Source organism: Podarcis cretensis, assembly GCF_951804945.1.
Source record: "Podarcis cretensis genome assembly, chromosome: 13".
In the NCBI taxonomy this organism is placed as follows: domain Eukaryota; kingdom Metazoa; phylum Chordata; class Lepidosauria; order Squamata; family Lacertidae; genus Podarcis; species Podarcis cretensis.
In genome coordinates this window covers 28,569,755-28,595,875 of record NC_137182.1, presented here as the reverse complement: position 1 = coordinate 28,595,875, position 26,121 = coordinate 28,569,755, and the positions used below count along the sequence as shown (strand labels likewise).

The 26,121-nt window shown below is 45.8% G+C and overlaps 2 protein-coding genes across 2 annotated transcripts; one reads left to right on the top strand and one right to left on the bottom strand.

Annotated features, from left to right (window-relative positions):
- Positions 1-11,731: 11,731 nt before the first annotated feature.
- TCAP (titin-cap) lies at positions 11,732-15,132 on the bottom strand. The gene is made up of 2 exons (XM_079948912.1): positions 14,911-15,132; positions 11,732-13,254 (listed from the first exon to the last, which is right to left on the bottom strand). Exons 1-2 carry the CDS (start codon positions 15,057-15,059, stop codon positions 12,870-12,872), a joined length of 534 nt encoding a protein of 177 aa, XP_079805038.1. The 5' UTR covers positions 15,060-15,132; the 3' UTR covers positions 11,732-12,869.
- A 3,190-nt stretch (positions 15,133-18,322) lies between these two features.
- PNMT (phenylethanolamine N-methyltransferase) lies at positions 18,323-25,902 on the top strand. The gene is made up of 3 exons (XM_079948898.1): positions 18,323-18,935; positions 22,509-22,719; positions 23,666-25,902. Exons 1-3 carry the CDS (start codon positions 18,776-18,778, stop codon positions 24,093-24,095), a joined length of 801 nt encoding a protein of 266 aa, XP_079805024.1. The 5' UTR covers positions 18,323-18,775; the 3' UTR covers positions 24,096-25,902.
- The last annotated feature ends 219 nt before the right edge of the window (positions 25,903-26,121 follow it).

Below are 26,121 nucleotides of genomic sequence, written 5' to 3'. Positions count from 1 at the left end.
GATAAGTTCGGATTTTCACTTTTTGAAATATGGCAGCCTCATGAGAAGAGAAGACTCCCTGAGAAGCTGGGAAAGATTGAGGGCACACGGAGAAGGGGATGACAGAGGACGAGATGTTTGGGCAGTGTTCTCGAAGCTACTAACGTGAGTTTGACCAAACTGCAGGAGGTAGTGGATGACAGGAGTGCCTGGCATTCTCTGGTCCATGGGGTTATGAAGAGTCCAACACAACTAAACAACAACAACAGCCCTAGAGTATTTGCTTTCTCTACCACACCTGCAAAAATAATAATCCTGTGGATGTCCATGGCAAACTACATACATAAATGTTGCCCATTGGCCATGCCTGCCTATAAAATGTTTTTTTCTGTCCTTTCTACAATAAGGGTTGTTTTCTCTCCTCCTCCTTTTCCCTCTCCATTTTTGTGTGTGCTTCCAGGCCACCTGTTCTCCTTTCATCACCCTCTTCTCTCCAATCTCTCTGTGTACAACCTGTCCCGGATATACAAGCCGCCCGGAGCCTGGTGACAGGGACTGCTGCTGTCCCTGCTGCTAATCCCCCTGGCTCCTGTTTCTAAATAGCAGAGTCTCCGTTTGCGGGAAACAAAAGGCCCGGCTGGGGAAATTTCTCCCTTTCTTCTCCTTCCCCACAATATCCCAAGCATGCGATGGACCCAGGGCGGCCTTTTCCTGGAGTCTGGATCGCAGGTTTCAAGCATCCAGCCTAGAGGTTGGCAAGAAATGTTGGAAACTCCTCCACTTGTCCCTCTTGGCAGAGACATGCAAACACGTATATCTCTTCCTGTCAGTATGCTTTCTGACAGCTGAGAACTGCTAGGTAATTAATGAGTCTTCTTCTCTCCCCCCCCCCCCCGTCCCACAAACCTCCAGCTCATTTAACAACTTTCCTTGTGATGATTTTGTTCTTCCTTGTCAAGGTTTCTGTGGTTTTACACCTTTCGCAGGAATCTCGGGCCTCTTGGAAGGGATACTCCTGCCTGTGTGTACAGATGCCCACGTTAACTGTAGCACCCTGGTTTTGAATTGAAGGGATTGAAAACAGAATCACTGAACTGTCAAGTTGCAAGGGGTACCACGAGGATCATCTAGTTCAACCCCCTTGCAAAAGCAGGAATCTTTCTCCCGACGTGGGCCACGAACCCACCACCCTGAGCTTAAAAATCTCATCCTCTGCCAACTGAGCTATCCAGGGTCAAGTCACATAATACCTTTATATGAATATGTTGGTGCAGCCACTTTTGGAATATCATCTACCCATATCATAGAGCTAGATAGTATGCTTTTTAAAAGAACACAACACAACTGTGTAATGTTCAACTAAACCTGCAATCCAACACATCCGCCTCAGAGTAAGTCTCATTGGCCTCAGAGGGACTTACCTCTGAGCAGATTTGCATAGGATCACGCTGTAAAATGATGAAGGGATTGGAGTATCTTAGAGCATCCTGTGGGGAGCTAGATGGAAAGTCAGTCTGATTTGGTAGGGCGCAGTTGGAAGAGATGGCAACGTGTTCTCCTTTGACTCCCCCCTACAAAAGGCAAGTGGGAAGGGCTAAAACCTCTCTTTCCTGCTGGCCCATTGCCTCCTGAGGCACAGCTGGTGATCCTTTGCATGTGGAACTTCTTGCCTCAAGACTTCTCTGTGTTCTACCAACAAATAAAAGCTTGCTTTTCCCAGTGACTTTTGGTTCTGCTGTGGCTCAATTTAATTCAATTCATCAGCCTGGGTTTATTGTTTTCTTGCTCTGTGCTGCATTTGTGTTTTTACTGATGGATTGTTGTTTTGCATACCTTTTATATTTTATAAGCCGCTTTGAGCAACTCTTTTTTTGGAGTGGGGAAAGCAAGGTATAAATCTTTGTGTAAATAACAAAATGGCAATAAGTGTGTGTGTTTTGTTTGTTTTTCCCAGCTGCCTAAGCCTTAACAGTCTCATTCCCTTCTTGGCCCTGAGCAAAGGTCAGCATATTATGATCCTCACTATAGGAAAACAAATAGCTACTCCTCTGTTTTTCTGGCTAGGGACCTTGTAGGAACAGCAAGCCAAGTTATAGTCCCCCTGGGCCACAAGTGTGCTGATGCTTCACCCAACTCAGTCAACAGCTGCCTCCCTCTCCCCCTTGTACGTTGGGTCTGTTCAACGTGAGCCGCTCTGTATGGTATCTGCAATGGGCAAGCAATGTTTTTCCCAAAATGGATGGGGAAGGGAAAGCAGATGCAACCTCAGTTTCTGTTTGGCCTGGAGAGTTTGTGGGTTTGTCTATGAAGATCTGTCAGCCACCCTACTGCCAGACCATTCTGAACTCTCCCAAATTGTCTGATCTCAGAAGCAAAACAAGGACCTCCCTGCTTAGTACTTGGATGGGAGAAGGTCTGTCAGCCAGAATACTGTTGAGAGAGAATAGGTCTGCTCTGCTTTATTTATTTATTTATTTATTTATTTATTTATGTTGTTGTTGTTGTTGTTGTTGTTGTTGTTGTTAAAAGTGGAAGTCTGATATTTTGCTATCCTGTACAGATCTACATAGGGACACAGGTGGCGCTGTGGGTTAAACCAAGAGCCTAGGACTTGCCAATCAGAAGGTCGGCGGTTCGAATCCCCGCGACGGGGTGAGCTCCCGTTGCTCGGTCCCTGCTCCTGCCAACCTAGCAGTTCAAAAGCACGTCAAAGTACAAGTAGATAAATAGGTACCGCTCCAGCAGGAAAGTAAACGGCGTTTCCGTGCGCTGCTCTGGTTCGCCAGAAGCGGCTTAGTCATGCTGCCCACATGACCTGGAAGCTGTACGCCGGCTCCCTCGGCCAAAAAAGCGAGATGAGCACCACAACCCCAGAGTCGGCCACGATTGGACCTAAAGGTCAGGGGTCCCTTTACCTTTACCTTACAGATCTACATAAATAACTTCATTGTTATTATTGCTATATTTTCTATACTCCCTTTCATCTCAGGATCACAGGGCAGTTTACAATTTAAAAACACAAAAATACATACCATAGATTACCCATTTCATACCACCTTTTCTGTGGTGTCATCCCGATTGTGGAATGCTCTCCCCAGAAAGCCTCACCTGGCACCATCTTTACATTTCTTACACCCAGGCCTATGGCTATTAAATAACTTATAGCCTGTCACAGTGTGGGGGAGAGGACTGTTATGATGGTGATGATTTCATTATTAGGCTGTCCGTCAGTATGCTTTTTACTATGTTTTTATCTTTGATGTTCTGTAATGTGCAGGTGGCGCTGTGGGTTAAAGCCTCAGCGCCTAGGGCTTGCCGATCGAAAGGTCGGCGGTTCGAATCCCTGCGGCGGGGTGCGCTCCCGCTGCTCGGTCCCAGCGCCTGCCAACCTAGCAGTTCGAAAGCACCTCCGGGTGCAAGTAGATAAATAGGGACCGCTTACCAGCGGGAAGGTAAACGGCGTTTCCGTGTGCGGCTCTGGCTCGCCAGAGCAGCAATGTCACGCTGGCCACGTGACCCGGAAGTGTCTCCGGACAGCGCTGGCCCCTGGCCTCTTAAGTGAGATGGGCGCACAACCCCAGAGTCTGTCAAGACTGGCCCGTACGGGCAGGGGTACCTTTACCTTTACCTTTACCACCTCAGGATCTTTTGATAAAGGACGTTTTATATATAAAAAACAAACAAGTAAAAAATAATAACAACAAAAATAAAAAATGCCCCTGCTCACTTTGCTCACCACCCACCCCATCTCTGCCAAAGCCACCCTTATCCTTGACATCTCACCAAACGTCTGCTTGCAGACTTGGGCCACCTGTTTTCCTCCTCACGGGCCTCTATCTCCAGTTCCCTCCTTTCCTCTGATGCTGTTGCAATGGCCCAGCAGAGTCCAGTTTTTCAGCACACTGCAGTTCACAGCAGCACCTGTTGGCGGCCACACAGATTGCATCATGACGACATCCTTAGGAAAATATGTAATGGGAGAGAAAAGCACTTCATAACCTCAATACTTTGAAAATGGAAGCAGTGTACCAGAATGCAACATAAAAACTGGCATCTGGTTGGCCACTGTGAGAACAGGATGCTGGACTAGAAGGGCCACGGGCCTGATCCAGCAGGACTTTAATCATGTTCTTGTCTGTGAAAATAATGCGATGAAATTATATGTGATATAAAAAACCAGAAGAAGGAAGGAGGGAAGTCAGTGCTTGGGAGCAAGTATAAATGTAAAATGCAACACATTATGTGTAAGTGGAGTATGTAACCAGAAAACTAATAAAGATTATTTGGGGGGGGGGTCATGTTCTTGACTGAGCCCCATAAGACCTTACAATGCCAAAGTCGGCTGCCTGCTGTGTATCAACACTGTAGTGTCTGATCCTGCATTGGTTTTAAAAGCTGTGTGTGTTGTTGTTGTTAAAGATACCCTCCCCAATCCCTGTAGTTCTCCTGTAACATTGTCCTCATACTCTACATATTTTACAAAATGAGCTTCATCACCTGCAGCATAGCAGGCCGTCTAAAACATGGCATAGTAGGCTGTCAAATGCATGGCACCTGGGAGCACAGCAATACCTTTATACCCATTCCTAATCCTGCTTTTACTGGGGCATGGCAAGTGTGAAATCCCCCGTAGAGGAGAACGTGTTTAATCCCACCCCACCAATTTCCTCTTGCAAATTCCTCTGAGACTATTCTCCCCTCCCAAAGTTGGGAGAGGAGGTGAGTTAATGGGCAGTGGGAGGCAGGGAGAGTTAAGTTCTCTCTCTCTCTCTCTCTCTCTCTCTCTCTCTCTCTCTCTCTCTCACACACACACACACACACACACACACACACACACGCCTCCTGCAGCTGTCCCCATGGTATGGTCTGAAGGCACAGAAGATTGCCACCTTGCTGAAGCTAAGCAGATCTGTGCCTTGGATGGGTGATTGCCTGAGAACCACATGCCTGGAAAAACATGCTGATGCCACTTTGGGTTCTATAAAAGAAGAAAACTGGAATATAAATGTATAGGGTTAAAAAAAAAAAGTTATCCACCCTATCTCCCCACATTACTGGTGCAAGACAACCATGAGGTTTGGCAGCACTGGCTGCCATTTTTTTCCTATAAAACCATCATTAAATGTGGGATTGACTGTAGCCTTGCACCATAGGTCTTATCTTAACTATGGGGACATTACTGGGATTCCAAAGGTGGAATTGAAGCCTGGGAGGAATCTCCAAAAGGTGGCACTTTGTCCTGGATCTTAGGCAAGTCAACTTTCAGGAGGTCCTGGTTTTTACTTTTTGAAATACAGCAACCCTATCTTAACTGAGTATCTTATTCATAGTTAATATTCCCCATACCTAATACAGTGGTACCTCGGGATAAGTACTTAATTCGTTCCGGAGGTCCGTTCTTAACCTGAAACTGTTCTTAACCTGAAGCCCCACTTTAGCTAATGAGGCCTTCTGCTACTACAGCACCGCCACTGCACAATTTCTGTTCTCATCCTGAAGCAAAGTTATTAACCCGAGGTAATATTTCTGGGTTAGCAGAGTCTGTAACCTGAAGCGTATGTAACCTGAAGCGTATGTAACCCAAGGTACCACTGTAAATGAGAAGGATGCGGGTGGCGCTGTGGTCTAAACCACTGAGCCTTGGGCTTGCCGATCAAAAGGTCGGCGGTTCAAATCCCCGCAACGGGGTGAGCTCCCGTTGCTCGGTCCCAGCTCCTGCCAACCTAGCAGTTCGAAAGCACATCAAAGTGCAAGTAGATAAATAGGTACCGCTCCTGCGGGAAGGTAAACAGAGTTTCCATGTGCTGCTCTGGTGTCAGTGTTCCGTTGCGCCAGAAGTGGCTTAGTCATGCTGGCCACATGTCCTGGGAAAACTGTGAAGCAGACAAATGGCTGCTCCCTCGGCCTGTAAAGCGAGATGAGCGCCACAACCCCAGGGTCGTTCGCGACTGGACTTAACTGTCAGAGGTCCCTTTACCTTTTAATAAATGAGATCCTTGGACAAGAGGGTGATACATGTTAGTTCATTTTGCTGCAGTTTGTAACTTTCTCACCCCCTCTCAACCGTTTGGGTTGATGAGGGAAAATGGGCTGCAACCTGCAGGCTGAGTTTCAGGGGAATCGGCAGAACTGCTTCACCCAGACCAGAAGTCTCCTGTTTTCTCTGCCATCCACACCACTTTCCACGTGCTGGATGCTCTGACCTTTGGTCACGTTGGAGGGGTTTGTGCTGTTATGTTAGGAAGTGGTCCCACGTGGAGGGGAATGCTTTAAAAAGAAAATTGGGGGGGGGGAGGAACAGCACACAGAGCAGGCAGTTACCGCCTAGAAGGTTGTGCGCTTGGTTGTGTATGTGCTAATCTGCCAGGATTATCTTTTAATGGTTTATTTCATGGCCTTTGGAGACAACCGCTCTGGCCCTCCCTACTCACCTGCCACCCAAATAAACAAAATACAGTTTGCTTCTCCGTCCAGAAAAGGACACACTGATAGTCCCCTGCCAAGTCCTTATTCTATTTTTAAAGCTCAATCCCATTTAAAGACCAAAGTGTGAGAGCAGAAGGGAGCATCTTTCCAAATACAGAAGTACAAGAATGCTTTTAAATCAGGGGAAGCTGATAAGAATGTGTGCTTGGGAGAAGGGAAGGCTCTGCTCCAGTTATTAGAGGTCAACATCCATAAAGTTAATGGGGTGGTTGGTGGTGGAGGAGGGGGGCAAACCCTGATAAGGTGTATTATTGAGTAATCACCAAAATGTCTATCATGATGGCCTGAATGTTTGAAAAGGTTATTTGTTTATTTGGGGGGGGGGGATAAACAAACTGCCTCCATTGCTCCATTTCAGACCACAGGTGTGTGCTCTCATCTGCAGGTCCTCTTTCAAAGGCAAGATTCCCAATTTGCATTTTTCAAAACAATACCAGATCCTCCATGTGTCCCTTTTTTCCAGGGATAGTCCCAGATTTACAGAAGCTGTTCCAGTTTCCGATTTGATCCCGGAATGCACCACTTTTCCTTAGGATGTCCCTATTTTCACCGGATAAATATTGGAGGGTATGGAGTTATGCAGTCCCCGAGCCAAGGAGATAAGTGACTATACAAACTTCTAAAGGCAGCCCTGTATACGGAAGTTTTTTTTAGTGTTTAATGTTTTATTCTGTTTTTATATATGTTGGAAGCTGTCCAGAATTATTATTATTAATGACAATGACAATGACAATGACAATGACAATGACAATGACAATGATAATAAACAGGACATCCCTACTTTCATCAGAGGAATGTTGGATGGTATGCAACATTGAAATTCACACTTCTCTGAATTTTGCAGTGTGGCTCTCCAGCTAAGAAACATGTACCAAAAACACACATGCAAACTGGGATAAAGTGTGCAAATAAATGCATATGATAGTGAAAAGAACATACAAACTGTGTTGCATGAAGGGGAATTACTTGACAATACTGTGTATGTAAGGCAAATTTGCATGCAAAGCTGTGCGCACCAGGGGAAATTCTCGTTAAAATGCTAATGAATTTTCACAAGGTCTTTTTAAAACATCGCCAATGGATATGGAAAATGGGATTTAAGACTGGGAAAACTGGAAAAGAAAACGCTACTTTCTGCTGTCTGTTCCTTTTTTGCAGCTGTAGGAAGTCGGTGGTCTTCAGCCCTTTCAGACGCTGTTGGGTTTCACCTTAGACCAGACCGTGGCACAGCAGTGGGTCCTGACCCCCCAGTGTCCTAGCTGACAGCACCTCTTTTGCTCTAACCCTTCAGCAGTGCCCCCCTCCCCCATATATATAAATAGTATTCAGGAATCCTGGCTCTGAGCCTGCCAAATCACACTGTCCTCCCAGTAGAATTGCTAGAAGAATTTGGCAGCCTTGTTGGTTTTGGGTTATATAAGTCCCTCTCAGCCCACTCCATACCTTGTACCATTGCCAAATGCCCTGGCCCTGCTCTGGCATCACGAACCTGGCCCAAAGGCTTGGATTAGCTGTCCCATCCCTTTCTCCTCCCACTGCAGGGTCTCGCCCACATCCCCAAGGGGCCAGATCACCAGGCCTGCCGCGTTATGCCCATCATCCTAGTGACCTTGGGCTCCTCACAGGCAGAGACATGTGAAGGCTGGGCTGCAAAGGGTAGCCCGAGCCTGTACATATCAGGCTATCTTTGGGGTCGGTCGCCAAGGTCTGCCCTAACTTTGGTTACTGTTTGTCAGAGACAGTTTGGTTTCAGAGGTTGCTAGGGAAGGGGGGAGCTTGTGCATGGAGTGGGGTGGTTATTATCTGAGTACATGTGGGACCAACAACAAAACGTTGCACTGTGTTCCTCCTCAGTGTTCCAACCAGCTAGCCATGCCCTCTTCCAGGATACCATTCCCTCCTGTCTTCCCCACTTGTGTATCCCGAGTTGGTAGCCATTACATGTCCCTGAGTATGATCAGGTCCTATTGCACTGTGGAATGTTCCTTTCCAGTGTTCCAGCCAGCCAGCCATGCCCTCTTCTAGGATACCATTCCATTCCCTCTGCCCCATTTGTGTGTCCCAAGTTAGGAGCCATTACACGTCCCTGAGTATGCTCAGGTCTGTTGCATGCTTCCCTCAGGCCACTACACAGGTTGCTGGACAAGATGAGCCACTGAGATGACGCCACTATTCTTATGACAAATGTGGCACTGCCCAACCACCTTTGATCTGCCCTTGGCCAGCCCCCACCTGCCTGCCTTCTTACTCACAAGAAGCCCAGAGGGTGGCCTTCCTTGCCTGTCAGCACCGTCCTCCTTAGCCTCAGAATTGCCCTTGCAGCACTCAGCAGGGGGACAAAACTAAAATGAGTTGGCTCTGGCTCTGCCTACTGCTCAACTGCTCCAGTGCTTTTTTTCTCTGAGGGTACTCAGGGGTTATGTAGTATTGGCACCTCCCCCCCCCCATGTTAAAAGTGTGGCACTTACTGTAAGAACTAAGCAGTACCGGCACCTGTTTTTCTTTTTAAAAGGCACTGGCATGCCCTACCATTTTTGTTGGGCACCATACACCACTGCCTTGACTTCTTTGGCCATGTGAAAATTACAGAAGCAAGGCTGCTTGCCCTATTCCTGCAGTGTGTGTGTGTGTGTGTGTGTGTGTAGGGGCTGCTGTTTGCACCATGCAAAACAATTAGAGTCCCAACAGAATTCTGGGATATGTTTACACATGTGACAATCCCGAATGTGATCCACCCTTCCAAAGGAGATAAACACATTTCGCGCTGCTCTCCCGATTCCTTAAGAGCACAATGCCAAGGCATGGTCTTGTCAGACAGCAACCCCTACAAAAGTATCTCATGCTGTTAGGCTGAATTTCTAAAGGCGTAGCTGCCTTGGCAGCAGAAGCAACAAAGAGGTCTGCAGCCTAGGAAAAACAACAACAAATATAGGACAAAGCTGCCTTATACCAATGGCCTATTGGTCTGTATTATGTTATTTAAAAAATAAATTAAGGGACACACATTCCACAGAAAACCAACCCTTCATCCTTCAAAATTAGGAAATATTCTCTGAAGAAATAGACACTTTATTTTAGTACATAGGTCAATACCAATGTCATTTTGGCTCTCTTGGTAACCCCAAATATTTCCCCTGCAGTAAAAGGAAATATCCTGGGAAAACCTATTCTTTTCACCTACAAATCCATCAAACCCTGTGTATGAATAGGAGAGGTCTATGACAATGGTTTCAGAAACTAGGGGATTTACCATTTCAAAAGAATGGTCCAGACTGACCCGGGTAATACATTCGGCAAGCGTTATCATGGATCTTGACAGACAGCAGACAGGCCACATGCTCAAATTTCTGTTGTAGACCACCTCTTTTTGTAACGATTATATGATGCTTTTGGGTGGTCTTTGGCTAAGGACTTGGGCAATTTCTAAAATCTTTAAAAAGTTGTTACACACTTTTGTTCTGGTTCCTCACCATCGTGAAAGGTGGTGGTGGTGGGACTCTGTTGCCACACAAAAATAAAGATATCCCTTCCTTCTTTCTGCTCATTCCTGCCTCCACCCATTCTTCTCTGACCAATCATGGACATAGGGGACTCTTGAGTCCCTTGGGAGATTTGGGCTGTAAAAGGCAACACCAAATTTTCGTATGACTTAGGGTGGATCTTCACACAAGAAAAAAACACACACTATAAGTAAGTCAGAAATTAAATTGTTATAACAAATAAAGAAAACGCTATGGGAAATTGCAAATATATATATTTTTTAAATTATTTGCTCTCCAGCACTATATGGTGTTGCATGTTTATAACGCATTCAAAACGCTGTTTTTTAACTAATGTAGCTGAGTCCATAGTCCACAATGCCTGGCAGTAGCTCTCCAGAATTTTAAATAAGTCTTTCAGTCTCTGTCTGCAGGCACCAGGGTTTGGACCTGTGGCCTTTAGGATACAAATCATAGGCTCTGCTACTGAGCAGCCCTTCCCTTGTGGCACTTTTAAGACTAGCAAATATATTGTGGCAGAAAGAGTAGTCCACTTGACTCCACAAAACCTTATGCCACAATCCATTTTTAAAGTCTTTTAAGATGCTGCAAAACTCACTGTTGTTTTCACAAAGGCTGGAGACAGACGTAGGCCTTTCCAGTGAACTCAACGGCTGCATTCTGAGGTGTTTCTTTTCAAACTCCACATGACTTCCAATGCTAAGCCTGCCTTCAGTCATAGATTTACTCCCTGGATATGTCCTGGATATCCTTAGGAAGTCACAGATTTTGACAAGGGTCTTCATGCTTTGATCATTGTGAACATGCAGTTAGCTAGCTATAAACTGTTAGCTAATGAATCGGCTCAGACACATTTTCAACAGGGGATTTGTGGAGTTGAGTGGAGATTTCGGTGAAGGGGGGGGGGATATTTGCTGATTCAAAGGTCTCTTCTCAACAACATCCAGGACAGAGTTGCAAAAAGATGTTGTGACTTAAAAGGACATCTTCCAATCACTTTTTTTTTTTGTGTGTGTGTGTGTCTCCGTGGGTTGTGTTTAACTAACTTTTACTCAGCGTATACCCATGGGGCTATACTATGCTGTTAGTTGAATACAGCCCATAATATCTGGGGAAGTCCATGTTCCTGTGCAGTACCTGTGTGTATGTGTGTTTGAAGAGGGACTTCCATTCACACATCCTGGTGTGGGGCTGGCTGTGATGGAAGGGTGCTTGTTTTGAGGGCGTTTTACCTCTGGTAAGTAAGGAGGATGTTGCATTCATACACGTGTAGTAGCAGCTCCAGGAAGGAGAGAGCCCAAATGGAGACACAGAAGCAGCTTAATCCTGCCCCTTCCCACTGTCTCCCTACTGCACTTCTTGCCCCTGTGGGCTCCTCCTTCCACCGCAAAGTTCCAGAAATGTTCATTTGTAAGGGTAAATAAACCATGTTACTTTCCCTTTTTCCCCAATGGAAGTCACGTGAACAGCTGCATGCTCCTTGACCAACACAAGCTGGACTGAACCAAACTATGCCACCCAATTCGATGTTGTTTTTCCGAAAGCAGCAAGGGACGGTTTGGTTGGTTTTGCTTTGCTTTGCTTCCTAAGGTGTGTTGCAGCATGAAGTGAACTGAGAGACTTGGCTTTCTTCACAGCTGGGACACCAGCTTCCTTTCCTTTGCACCCGTTGGACTTCTGCGTCACTCCTAAGGGCGCACATCCCTTGAGCATGAAAAAGAGAGATGAGCAACTTTGCGGGCAACCTAACAATAACACAAGGTCTCTGAAATTAAGGAGGTCTTTGAAATTAAGGAGACGTTTTTTCTGTCATTCCCCTCATTTTTATTTATCTTATAAGAATACAATAAATCACCATACAGCATTCCACTATTTCTTCAAAAGTAAAGCAAAGGACGAGAAATACAGGGCATGGGGAGGTATTCACAGTGGATTTCTCTACAATTCTTAATGATTTGTCTATAGTTTATCATACCCTATGGGGAGGAGTCAGGTGTAAAACCAAATCTGTTTCTTGAACCTCTTCTGTCCAGGTTAAACCCTCTTCCTTTCCTTCTCTATTAGCCCCTTAATTCAACTTTGGCTCATCTTCACCTTCCCAAGATGCAGATGTTCCTCATTATGTATGCACTGGGAAATTTTTACTGAGTCCCCGTACCCCAAGTCAGGTCTATCTGGGGAGGAGGGTAAGAAAACGCCACTTCAGAAGTTGTTTAGTCCCATTAACCTCTCCCCGTTCCTCAAGTACAATATTCAGATTCCTCTCCACCCACCAAACACCTGTGCAGGCCACATCGGCTAAAACATAACCAGGAGCATCGCCAATGTCTTCCATACTCTCTCACTTGCCGCTAACCCTTCAACCTTCCTCTTCTTTCTGCAAGGAACCCTCACTCTCTCCTGCTAAGCTCACGAAGCAGGGCTCCCATCACCATCCATCTACAAATGGTGTTTCACCCAGCTATGTGAAACCACAGGGAGGAGGGCCCTCCACCTGCTTTGTGTATGACATTCTTGTTGTTTTCTTTTTCTCTCTCCTTTAATTCAGGGGCTCTCCCTAACTCTCCCTGGGGAGGTAGTTCTTTTAAAAAATAAAATAAAATAAACACCACCGCAATGCACGGTGCAGAAAGGAAAGCACTGGTGGCAGAAGTGCACGATGCTGTACATCTAATATATACATTCACACACAGAGATAGTCCTAGTCCTAGTCCTTGCCCCCCACCCCCAAGAGTTCTCCATTGGAGTCATCAAGGTGGCTTCGATCCTACCAAACCTTTTCTATGTGCCTGGGCCCCTTCGGATTGCCCTCATGCAGCAACAGATGTGGGGGGCCACCACCCCCAAGGCCTCCAAGCCAGTTCCCGAAGGAAAGTCCTTGCGTTGGCGAAGGGTCCCGTACGCTCAGCCTCTCTGGGCATCCTGAGACATGGAACGGGACAAGGAGCGGGGCAAGCCTTTCTTGAAGTCGGGGCAGGTGGGCTGGATGACCAGGGGCAGCTCCTTGGTGATCTCGGCCACAGATTTCTTGTCGAGACACACGCCAGTCGCCGGCAAGGACTCCACAGACTCTGAGGGGGTCGGGGTGAGCTCCCTGGCGCTTAGCTTGGCCGGTGTGAAGATGGGCAAGGGCAAAGGCCTCTGGTAGGGCAGGTGGTAGGAGGTCAGAGGTTCGCCCAGCAGACCCAAGCGAAGGATGCCCCATGGAGACCTCTGCACTATGACCCGGGCTTCCTGTTGCTGGCGGTAGGTTTCTCTGCGCTGTTTGTCTGCTTCAAACCGAGACCAGCTGTGGAGAGAAGGAGTGAAGAATTAATCATAGATTCACCCCACAGCTCGGCTTCAGGCAGGGGTGCCCAAACTCTTTTTTCTTTTTTAAAAAAGCTTTTTATTAAGCAATTGCAACATAACAAATTATCAAACCATATAATCGCATACCGGTACATTATTTTTTCCTTCCCCCCCTCCCTCCCCCCCCTCCCCCCAAGGACTACCCTCAGCTCTTCTCTCTGATTTCTCTGCACATATTATTCTCTGCATGTTATAAAATTATACATATCCTTACCTTATCTATCTATCATGTTCTCAACCAATAAATTTGTATATGTTTATTCAAAACCTGCCAAGGAGTCCAGTTTGTTTTGTTGTCTTCTTAGATAATTTGTAAAAAAGTTCCCATTCTTCTTTAAAGTCACAGTTGTCCTTGTCCCTCAGTTTGTATGTCAATTTAGCCAACTCTGCATAGCTCATCAGCGGCAAGAGTCTTGATAACACAAGGATGGAAGAATGAGGAAATCCCAACAAACTTTTTTCAAAGAGGGCCAGATATGGTGAAGTGAGAATGTGTGAGGGCCAACCAGAGTTGTTGACCTTTTTTTAGTTCTTGAGCTTTTTTGGGGATTTTACCCCAAGAAATAAACTTCCGCAGGGGAAGGATTAAAATGACCGGCAGGCCAAATTAGGCCCCGCAAACGGATTTTGGACATGCCTGCAGCATCTCCAGGTGGGGCTGTGAGAGACTTCTGTCCGAATCCCTGGAAAGCCTCTGCCAGTCCCTGCATACAGTGCTAAACTAGATGGCCCAATGGGTTTGATTCAGTTTAACGCAGCTTCCTAGGTTCCTATGCTCTTCTTTGCTGATAAGGTTGACAAGCAGAGACTAGGCAGCCATCTAACAGTGATGCTCTAGCTGCATCCGGTGTTACAGATCCCGCACTGAGCAACACCTCCTTCTGTTATTCTATGCACCCCAAAGCCCCCTCTCCCAGCCTTAAAACCCCACACACCTTACCATCCCAGCCTTAGCCTGGCAAATACAATTAGACTGCTTCATACCGGGAGAAATACTTTCTCCCCTGATTTCATACTCATACAAGTGTGATATCCTTGCAAAGGGTTAGAAAGGAAAGGGACAGATTAACCGGAGGACAGATGTAGCACGCAAAACCAAACCACCACAACCGCTAAAAGCAGAGGCTCTGCTTTCATTGTCAGAGGTGAGCGATGCAGTGGCTGCATTTGCTGAGGGCACCAAATTATTCAGACCGGGGAAGAAAGCAAACAGCGCCTGGAAATTAGCTCTGAAAGGATGTCTAAAAGCTGAGTGAATGGGTAATGAGATGTCCAATGTGCCTCTATGTGATGCACACTGGGGCAAAAAAAGCCCCCTAACTTTATACACTGATGGGGCCTGAGCTGTCTCCCCCTGCCCTTCCTCTTTGACATGTCTGGCACCTCCAAGACTTGGCTGTATCATAGAACCATAGAGCTGGCAGGGATCCCAAGAGCAATGCATGTTTAACCTCTCCCAATACTTGGCTTTACCTAGGCTTCCTTGGGAGGACCCAGCCAGTAGACTTCTGTAACAAATACAAAGCCGCCTGGCTGGATTATAACAGTTTAGACCAAGCCTATCATCCCAACCAGACCCAAGCCCAACACTCACCCTTCCTCAGGCCTAGCGGTGAGTGAGAGGTCCTTCCATTCCGCACTGAAGGATTCCTTCCGGGATGTGTCTCTCTCAGATACCTGGCAGCTCAGCTCAGCTGCGGCCAGGTTCCCTGAGCTGCGAAGGACCACGCTCTTTCCGTGCATTGTTGCGTCTGAGCTTCTGCTCGAACTAGGATGTGTTCTCGGAGTCTCCCTTCGGTCTAGTCTATTGTCCCTGCTGCGGGTGATTTATATAGGTTTCCTGAATGCCGATTCCAGAGGGGTTGGCATTCAGAGCTATATCGGTCTTGCAAAGTCACCGGTGGAGCATTCTGATACCAGACACCTCCCCTCCCTTCCCCTGGGTGCGTTTGCTACTGGAAACCAAATCTGTGACGTGACAATATTTTTAATACACTTTTAACCCTGTCATTTCCTGGCAGCAACTTGTGGCTGTCGACGGGCCGTTTCATTAATTTAGCACGGAAGATCAAAACATGCACTATTCTGAGCTGGGAGCTGGAGAGACGCTGTAGAAATAATGTTCGTTGCCATTTAATTTGGTGCTTCCAGTCTGGGCCCACTGGAAGCCAAGATACGAGGGTTTCTTTCGATTCTCAAGAGGGATACCAGGCCATTGCCTAGAGAAATATCTCTTTCAATTGCTGAGGCTAAGCACCATGAACATATGAGGCACTCTCCCTTTGCAGTTTCCAACAATGGGTCTGTCACTGTGAGAACAGGCTGCTGGACTAGATGGGCCATTGGCCTGATCCTGCAAGCTCTCCTTATGTTCTTATGACTGCTATTTAGAAGCATTACTGCCTCTAACTGTGGAGGCAGGTCATAGCAACAGCTTTCAATAGCCCTCTCCTCCATGAATTTGTCTAATCCTCTTTTAAGGCTGGTGGCCGTCTCTGGCTCCTCCAAATATTGAAGCCATGGCAGTATTTGACAATCAGTACACAGCGGTATATGCAGTGGTTTATGCAGCATGACACTGTGGAATAGATGTCGATATTTAGTTTTTGACAACTTATGGGTGCCCATATTCATCACCTGTCCAAAGAACCAAGTCACCAATGTCTAATGCAGTGGGAAATTCACAATTCCTCAGTGGCAAGAGGAGCATGTGTGGCATTACCCTCTAACAATATGGACGCCCTAAGGAAAAGCGGGACATTCCAGGATCAAATCAGAAACTGGGGTGGATTCTGTAAATCCAGGACTGTCTCTGGAAAATGGGGACACTTGAAAGGTCTGAGATCTGGATTCTAATCTTTGATCAGCAGTGGATTTTACTTCCCTTGTATCATCTGTAAAATGGGAATCACTTCAAGGGTAAGTAGTGATTTCGAAGGAGGTGGAGCATTTCATGTGAAATCTAGTTGATTACTAGGGAAAATGCAAATGTTTAATCTCCCCGCCTTCTCTTGATCACTCTTCATCTCAGATGGGAAGGTTTTTTGAGAAAATACTTGGTTGCCAGAAGAAGACTGCAGTGACATGTGGCCTCATCCATGTTGATAATGAGAACGCTTACCGTTATGATCTCATGTGCTGCAGGGATACTAATTTCTGTAATGTACATGACCCTGTATATGATCTTATATGTTCCTACGATGTCACTATGCAGACATGAAATCTCAGCAGAATTTCTGGAACTTTCTGAAGAATGAAACGAACTTAGGTGTCCTGCCTCTGACGAAGAGAAGTTATGAGCAAGGGGATGCGATTCAGAAAGGCATTTGGTGATGGATGGATGGATGGATGGATGGATGGATGGAAGGGTTACGGGATTCACTGGCTGGAGAGGTTTGCACTGAGCCAGCACAGCTGAGTAACGACGCGTCTGGGGGATGAAGTCATTGGGAAAGAAAGATCTTTCCACCCACTCATTCCCCCTCCCCTCACTACCCCACTCTGGTTTCAGGAGGACCAACAGCCCTCCCTCCTTCCCTTCTTCTCTCTCGCACAGACACAGTGCCAGGTTCAAAGGCACTTTCGATCAGCCCCAGAGACAGAATGTCAAAACTTTGGCATAACGGGGAGAAAATGTCCTGAGTGGATTGAGCTGTCTCCTCCTACAGGGTGAGGTGGGGACAGGGGGCAACGTGAGAAGCCGACTGGGCAAAAAAGTCACTCAGTAAGGAGTGTTGTGGGCAGAGAGAGCAGGACTCTTGATGCACATGTCTCTCTGTGTGTGCAAGAGATTGCGGGAGGTATTGGTTGGAAGGAAGGCAGAGGGTGGCAAAGAGAGAAGGAAAACCAGTGAGTGGTGTGTCAGGCCTTGACCAGGCAAGAGGACTGGGCTCAAATCCTGGTACGAAGGTCACTTGAGGCCAAGTCATCCTCTCACAACCTAGCCTGCCACACAGGGTCATTGTGAGGACAAACGGTTAGAAGCATAGGCTTGCATACCCTCCAACATTTATCTCATGAAAACAGGAGCGCCCTATTCCATAACAACAACAATAACAATAATTTTACTATTTAAACCCCACCCATCTGACTGCTTTTGAATTATGGTGCTGGAGGAGACTCTTGAGAGTCCCATGGACTGCAAGAAGATCAAATCTCTCCATTCTTAAGGAAATCAGCCCTGAGTGCTCACTGGAAGGACAGATCGTGAAGCTGAGGCTCCAATACTTTGGCCACCTCATGAGAAGAGAAGACTCCCTGGAAAAGACCCTGATGTTGGTAAAGATGGAGGGCACAAGGAGAAGGGGACGAGAGAGGACGAGATGGTTGGACAGTGTTCTCGAAGCTACCAGCATGGGTTTGACCAAACTGCGGGAGGCAGTGGAAGACAGGAGTGCCTGGCGTGCTCTGGCCCATGGGCTCACGAAGAGTTGGACACGACTAAATGACTAAACAACAACAACAACATCTGACTGCGTTGCCCCAGCCGCTATGGGCAGCTTCCAACATATACAAAAACATAATAAAACATTAAACTTTTTTTTTTTTAAGCCCTCCTCTATACAGGATTGCCATCAGACGGCTCAGGAGTCAGATAACTCCATACCCTCCAACATTTCTTTGATGAAAATAGGGACGTCCTAAGGAAAAGCAAGGCATTCCGGGATCAAATCAGAAAAGGGGGCGGCTTCTATCAATCCAGGACTGTCCTTGGAAAATAGGGTCTGTGTATGCCATGCCAGGCTCCTTGGGGGAAAAGATGGGGTAACAATGTGAAAAGCAAAAAGAACCACATTCACACCATACATTCAAAGCACCATGTGCCACTGTAAACAGTCATGGCTTCTCCCCCAAAATTCTGGGAGCTGGAGTTTGTTAAGGGGGCTGAGAGTTGCTAGGAGAACTCTATTCCCTTCACAGAGGTACAAATCTCAGAGTTCTCTGAGAAGAGGGCTTAATAGTAAAAACCACTAGATAGTCTCCTCTGTTGTAGGAGGAGTGGGGTGATTCGCAGGCCCCCCTGCCTCTTGCATGGAAGGGGGAGCTGTCTAAGCTTCTGCCAGGGGGGCTCTTCCCTGACAAATGACATAGACTCCCCCTCCCAGCCCATCCTAGTTCCTGACAGTAATTTGGTTATACTGGATGAACAGCTTCAATAAAGTGTCCTTTCAATAGAGTTATTAAACGACTATCCAGTGCGAGATAAAGCAATCCGTTCCCTCGCCCCCAGCATTGCCAGGACCTCCATCAAGCTCCTGGAAAGGTCTTCTCAATTACTCCACGGCAAGCGGAAGAGTGTGCGAGAGAAATGGCCCCAATTTAGACAGGCCCCGCAGGCTGATCCTGATGGTATCAGCCCAAAGTACTCAGGACTAATTGCATTCAGTCAGCCTGGGCTATAAAGCCACTCACCCAGAGCCGGTTGTGTGAGCTGGACACAGCCAAGCATTTCCCCAGCCATGAGCGCCAATGGTATCGCGGCTGTGGCCGAAAGCTACCAGAGGTTCAACCCTCGGGCCTACCTGCAAAACAACTACATGCCACCCCGTGCCAACTTCACGAGCGAAGAGTTTGCAGTGCCCTGGAAACTTCGCTGCCTGGCAGATGCCTTTGCCACGGGTAGGTAGACCTGTAATTGTTTTCCTTAGCAAACCTGGGTTTCAAAGGTGATCTCCCTTTGTCTCGTTTGAAAATCTTCTGCCTTGCCTCTTGACAGGGCCGGCCCACCCATGAGGCAAGGTGAGACGCCTGCCTCAAGCGGCAGGATTCACAGGGGGAGCAGATCCCAACGCAAACCTTTATTCTTCCCTTGTTCCTGATGTAGATCTTCATTCCCCTCCTTCTTCCCTGGCTGGGAGGCAGGCACCATTTAGTGGTTCGGCCTCAGGTGCGAATATGTCTTGGGCAGGCCATGCCTCTGGGTCATTTTTACCTTTTCCTTGACAACGTCACCATCCATCAGAAGTAAGCTTTCCAAATGCGGAGCTGTCTAAAGTTGAAAAAAGTGAATTGCAAAAAAAGAGAGAGCTCCTTTGTAAACTTGGAGGGTGGGGAGTAAAATGCTTTGCAAAACCTGAACTATGACCTTCCAGGACCTCAGCATCTTTCTAACATTAATTAATTAATTAATTAATTAATTAATTAATTAACATTAAATAGTTAGCTGAACCCAGGCAACTGACTTAGATTGGGTGAGATTTTGGCCTTGTAAGAAGCTCCATTAATGTGTGGCCCCAAAATTTTGCTTTCCCCTGAAACCAATGCCAAGGTTTAGTGCTACTTTAGTGCCATTTTGAGTTCCAGCATCCTTAGGATTCTTTAAATGCTCTTTAGATGTTGCGCATGCAGCCCAAGTCACTCGTTTTTTTAACCATCGCCAGAGGCTATCAACCACAGAAGTGATCGCAGGTGTACGGTAAGTCTTTGTTCCATTAGCTTGCTTAGCATAGGACTAGACAGGCCAGCTTTCTGGTCTGGTGTTTTATTTTCATATTGATAATGATTACAATTTCTCCCTTAAAAAAAAATACTTCTCTTAAATAAATTTCTTAATTGGATTTCTGAGCTATGCCTGTTTCTAGAGCCCTGAAACTTTGCACCAAATACTGAGGATTGTAGCCAATGCTAGTCTTAGTCAGAGTTAAGGGACATGACTAATCCAGGTTCATGAATTTGAGCAGGTCTTCTCCGAATAGATCTTCGTTGAATACAATCCTGATACTCTGGCAATCTTACAGACTGATATATTAGTTGCAATCTGCTAGTCCGTACAGTTTGTAAATAATAACCTCTTTACCTTTTCATCTGCTGGCAAATAAACCAAACAGGACTCAAGAAGCAGGAGGTAAACTGAGCTGCTGTGGTGGGGTCTGCCTATAAGATCTTTGCTCTGTGCTGCTTGGCGCTTAAGTTTAGGAAAGATGGCGACTTGCAAATTAACTGAGTTCTCTTGCAAAGTTTGCAGAGTGGCTGAGCCATCTCACAAGGCAGGCTGCTTTGATAGACTGTGATAGATTCCTGTTGTGATCTACTGTGGTAGGTTCCTGCCATGGGACTTTGCAAGAGCTCCATTAACATGTGGGCCTGAAATTTCAGGTCCCCCCTCCAAATAAAACCCACAACTGATGCCAAAGTTACCGTAAGTGCTAATTGGACAAGGTTGGATTTGGGGGTGGGCATTAACTTGTGGCCCCAATTTGCTGTGTCAATTACTTAGTTTGGGGGTGGCACAAAAAGTGTAGTTCTGTGTGTACAGTTCCCAGGAGCCTTTTGGCGGCGAGGTGTGTGTGTGTGTGTGTGTGTGTGTGTGTGTGTGTGTGTGTATTCTTAAATGAATGTACACAGCCAAAGTAGGAGACCACACTGCCACATTTTATCCAGCTTAAAAGGTTCTTTTTATCATAGGTAGTAAGGTTAAAGCTTACTGGGAAATGATACATAATATAATGAAAATGATGTTTAAAATAACCTTTGTAAAAACAAAAAACAAAACCAGAAACTTTTCTTTTAGGAATTGTAGGGACAGAACTACCTAAAATGTATTGAAACTTATTCAGGTATGCTACTACAGTGGCAAGTATGTTACTTGCCCCAAAATGGAAAAAAGCAGAAGTCCCAGTAAAGGAAGAATGGATGCAAAAACTTGTGGAATATGCGAAAACGGGGAAACTTACCGGAAGAATACGAAATCAAGATAACATTTTTTATATATATATAAAAGAATGGAAATGGTTTATTGACTATTTACAGATAAATTATAAACGGATAAAAACATGGGAAGGATTATTGTAATAACCTGCAGTTTTATAAGAGTATATATTTAAAGAAGATGAATAAATGAGCAAATTAAGTTAATTTGGATATGCAGAAAATATTAAAAACTAATTTAAGGAACTGCAGAAAGAGGGGGAAGGAAGCCAAGTTTTGAAATATCAAAATGAATGTAAAATTAGTGAAATGTATGAAAGAAAGAAAGAAAGAAAGAAAGAAAGAAAGAAAGAAAGAAAGAAAGAAAGAAAGACATTTTATCTAGCTTAATCAGTGAGATCATGAGTGTGAGAAGGGCAACTGACCAATGAGAGGGGAAGATCCTTATGGGCAGGGGGATCCTGGAGGCGACTGAGTGTTGCGTGTTGCGTGTTGCGATGTGGAGTGAAAGGGATGCTAGTTTGGTAGGTGTCTTGCGAGACATCACAATATGGAACCGCTCTTCCGGCTATGTGGAAGACTTAAAATGCAATTCGTGTGCAGATTCTTACAATTCGGCTGGCTTGGAAAGATCCAGAAAACAGGACCATCTTTCAAGCTGCCCCTCATTCCTCCAGGCCTTGATTGGCTGGGAGCTTCTATCTGACTTTCCCTTGGGCATTTTGTCAATCAGCGATAAGGTGACCAAATGCAATAGAATACAAGCCTCTTGTGCCTGTGATATTTTATTAGAAGCGGCAATTTTGGCAGGTGCTGTTTTTCCTGTATCTCCTGAACTACTGTATCAAAAGTACTGGTTCCTGCTTGCCTCTCAATATAATTTCGGTGGGAAATCTTCCAGTGAGCTGCGCCTCCATGGGATCAAATCTTTTGGGGTCGGGGAGTGGGAGAAGGGGAGCATTTGCAGCAGGCATCTCCATTACATTTCCCCACACAAACAGAAAAGGGAACCGAGTAGCCTGGATTCTAGGTTTCTCCTCAAGATACGACTTTAGCCATTTGACTTCCACCCTTCACCTTACGAGAAGGTCATTTCTGGACAGAAAATTAGGGGCCAGGGTATTGAATCCTCTTGTATGATTGTATTTGGGAAAGACTTGCACTCCCCCTCCACCCTCATTATGAATACAGATTTATTTATTTTCTAAGAGGTTTCCAGTATTTCATGTACCGTATTTTTTGCTCTATAAGACTCACTTTTTCCCTCCTAAAAAGTAAGGGGAAATGTGTGTGCGTCTTATGGAGCGAATGCAGGCTGCACAGCTATCCCAGAAGCCAGAACAGCAGAGGGATTGCTGCTTTCACTGTGCAGTGATCCCTCTTGCTGTTCTGGCTTCTGAAATTCAGAATATATTTTTTCTTGTTTTCCTCCTCCAAAAACTAGGTGCGTCTTGTGGTCTGGTGCGTCTTATAGAGTGAAAAATACAGCGATTGTTTATCGCCAGATATGATTGAACTTTAGTTCTTTATTCTCACTCCTTGCAGGGGAAATCTGCGGCCACACCCTTATTGATATTGGCACAGGCCCCACCATTTATCAGCTCCTCAGTGCCTGCGACTACTTTGAGGAGATAGTAGCCACAGACTACCTGGAAGTGAATCGGGCCGAGATAAAGAACTGGGTGCTCGGTGAAGACTCCAGCTGCTTTGACTGGTCCCCTTACATCCAGTATACTTGTAAGATTGAAGGCAATGGGTAAGAAATAAATGCAGGAGAGAGGGGCACGGCTTCCCAAGGAATAAGCCTGGGGATGCAATCATGGTTACCTGTGATCTACCACACCTTACTGGCTGCTGGCACTGTGGTCTAAACCACTGAGCCTAGGGCTTGCCGATCAGTAGCTCGATGGTTCGAATCCGCGCAAGGGGGTGAGCTCCCGTTGCTCTGTCCCAGCTCCTGCCAACCTAGCAGTTCGAAAGCATGTCAAAGTGCAAGTAGATAAAGAGGTACTGTCTGTGCAATGCAGGTGACAAGGAGCTTAGCAGAGGGATGGGAAACCTATGGCCATCTAAGTATACCCATTACAAAGCATCTTTTTATAATATACTGAGGTAAAACACCTACAATATATGATTACTGCGGCAAGACTGCTATATGCACAAAGACTGCTATATGCACAAAGAAAAGCATAGCCTTACCCACTATTGAAGAATGGCTGATAAAATTATTGGACTTGGCTGAGATGGCTAACATGTTTAATTAGAGAAAAATCATTACCAACATTTGTTGAGGATTGGAAATTTCTTATGGACTTTTTGCGTGAAAGAGAAAATGAGCTTGTAATATCTGGATTTGAAGACTGAAAAAATGCTGGTTTATAGAGGATAGAATGGTTGGATCTTAAAGAATAAATATCATATGTAGCCACAGAGAGCTGGAAGTCCTTTTATCTTTCTTCAGTCCCCCCCTTCTATTCCTTTTCTCTTTCTTTTTCCTTCTTTAGATTTCTCGTATTTTCTGCCTTCTGACTTTGCTCCTTTTTAGATTCAGAAACAACTATCTGACTTTTAGAAGACATCTGGAGTTTTTAATGTGTGATGTTTTACTGTGGTTTTATAGTTTGTTTTGAAAGCCTCCAGGAGGGGCTGGGGCAACCAAGTCAGATGGGCGGCATATAAATAACAAATGATTATTTATTTAGGGAACCGTGGAAGGAAAAGGAGCAAAAGCTGAAGAAGAAACTCAGAAGGATCCTTCCCATCGATGTCCACCAGGCCAAACCTCTAGGTTCCTCTCTCAGCCAACCAGCCGATGCTTTGGTCTCTGCTTTCTGCCTGGAAGCCGTGAGCCCTGACCGGCCTAGTTTCGACCGGGCCCTGCGGAACGTCACGACGCTTCTCAAGCCTGGTGGCCACTTCCTCATGATCGGGGCTTTGGACGAGTCCTTCTATTTGGCTGGAGAAGCCAAGCTGTCAGTCGTGCCCATCAGTGAGGCAGATGTCAAGGAATCCTTTGCCAAGAGCGGCTATCGCACCCGCAACTTCCGTTCCTACGTCATGCCGTCGAGCCTGAAGATTGGCGTGGATGACGTGCAAGGGATCTTCTTCATCCATGCGCAGAAAACAGCCTGATCCCAGCTCGCCTAGCAGAAACACACACACAAGGCCCTTGCCCCCGAAAACCCAGCTTATTGCATGCTGCTCCTGTTCTTTTCTGTATTGCTGCTCCTGTGCTGATAGCTGATCCTCCGTTCTGTGGGTGCAAATAAGTGTGTGTTCACGTCCACACCATACATTTAACACGTTTAAAGCCTATGGCTTTCCCCCCAAACTGTAGTTTATCCCTCACAGACCTAGAGTTCCCAGCACCCTTAACAAACTACAGTTTGCAGAATTCTTTGGGAGGAAGCCAGATGCTTAAAATGTTCTCTTGCATCGTTCACACAGATCAAAATGCCAGCCTGTTGTTTTCCCCCCTTCACCTTTAATCCAATTTACTATTTCTGTGGAAAATCTAGTGCTGAAATCTAAACAAAAATCCTGTTGCTGACAGCCCTTTCGTGACATCTGAATGACCTATTTGCAATATCAAGTCACCCCCATTTATTGCAAAGCTTGTATCTTGTAAACCACTTAGAGGTTTTACTATGATTAAGTGGTATATAAATTTTGTTATGAAATAAATCTGGAAGTACCTTTCCTTGGTACATGTTCCTTAGGACATGAAGCAGGATGGAGGTTTCCCAAATGTTGACCTTTTTACTTTCCATATTGACTCTTCTGCCAAGGTATCCTAGCACGTTGCAGAAGATTCTGAGGCATGGCCTGTGGTAGGCTCTCGTCTTCCTGTGTGAGGCACTGGCCAGGCCTCTTGGGCTTCAGAAAGTGCAACCCAGAACAGAGCCTTCAGTCCCCTGTATTCCCTGCTCATTGCAGGAGAAAATCAGTAGTATGGTGCAGGCAAAACCTATATTTCAGGTAAGCTTTGCTGCCATTATTATTCCCTTTCCTGCCCATGTTCAGGCAGGAGGTCTTGTTGCTTGTGTAGGTAAAAAACACCATTCACAAGAGGGAGGTACCAGAAGGCTTGAAGGAACCTTAAGTATTGGGTAGAAGCACAAAAGTAAATAAATCCCTGCACATATTTGTCAGGGACAAGGGTTGTAGTCAGGAAATCCTAACATGTTGGTTTTCCGTGTGCAATGTTTCGTAATGGAGCTGTATTTTGTAATATGAGCCCTCCGCTTGCCCAGTACAACCCAGACACTGGTTTATTACTGTACCTGTTTGCGACACAAAGGCAGAAATCTAAGAGGGAAATCTCCTTTTGCTGAGGAGAACATGTCGCTAGAGTCTGAATTAGGCGTGGCAGTCCAGAGATTTAAAAAAACAACAACGGAGGCATCCGAGGACAAAATTAAGTGCTTCACCAGACGTGTTTCGATTTCTTATTTAAATAGCAGCTGCTGGTGGGCGGATATCAGATTGGGATGTTGTTGTTTCAAAAACCCTTCCCTCTGTGGCACAGTCCAGGTTAAGGGGATGTTCACAATACCACATACCAGTGCGCTCCCACTGCTAGCTTTCACACAACACTAGCCACATTCGAGATCAAGCCAGTGGTTTTCCTCACATGATGCATGATGCATCCCCCCCACCAATCCAATTAGAAAACAGAATGCGGAATAAGCGATGATATGAACATTTGAGGCAGCTGTCACACATGTGCAGATGAGAGCAAATGCTCCATGAATGTTCCAGGGGAAAGTGACAGGGCCAGGAAACCAAAAAGGTTCTGTGCATCAGGCAAAGGCACCCGCTTCCAATGGAGGCCAGACATTTTAAAAAATTCCAGCAGGCATGGTAATTGAATTTTGACTTCATAGTCTTAACTCGTTTTTACTCATTGCATTGTATCCTTGAGATGGCTGTAGCTAAGCGGCATATAAATTGTTTAAACAAACACAATTAATAAAATGCATCCTTAACAACAACAAAAATATTCCGTTTGCAAAATGTATCTCTGCTCGCCAAGAACATGGGCGAGCTTTCGGGCACAGAGGTAGAAACACAGGAGGTCTCCTATGAAGTCCAGACTTATGCATCTCAATATCAAGTCCATTTAGCCCAGGATAATATGTCCAGACTGGCAAAAGGA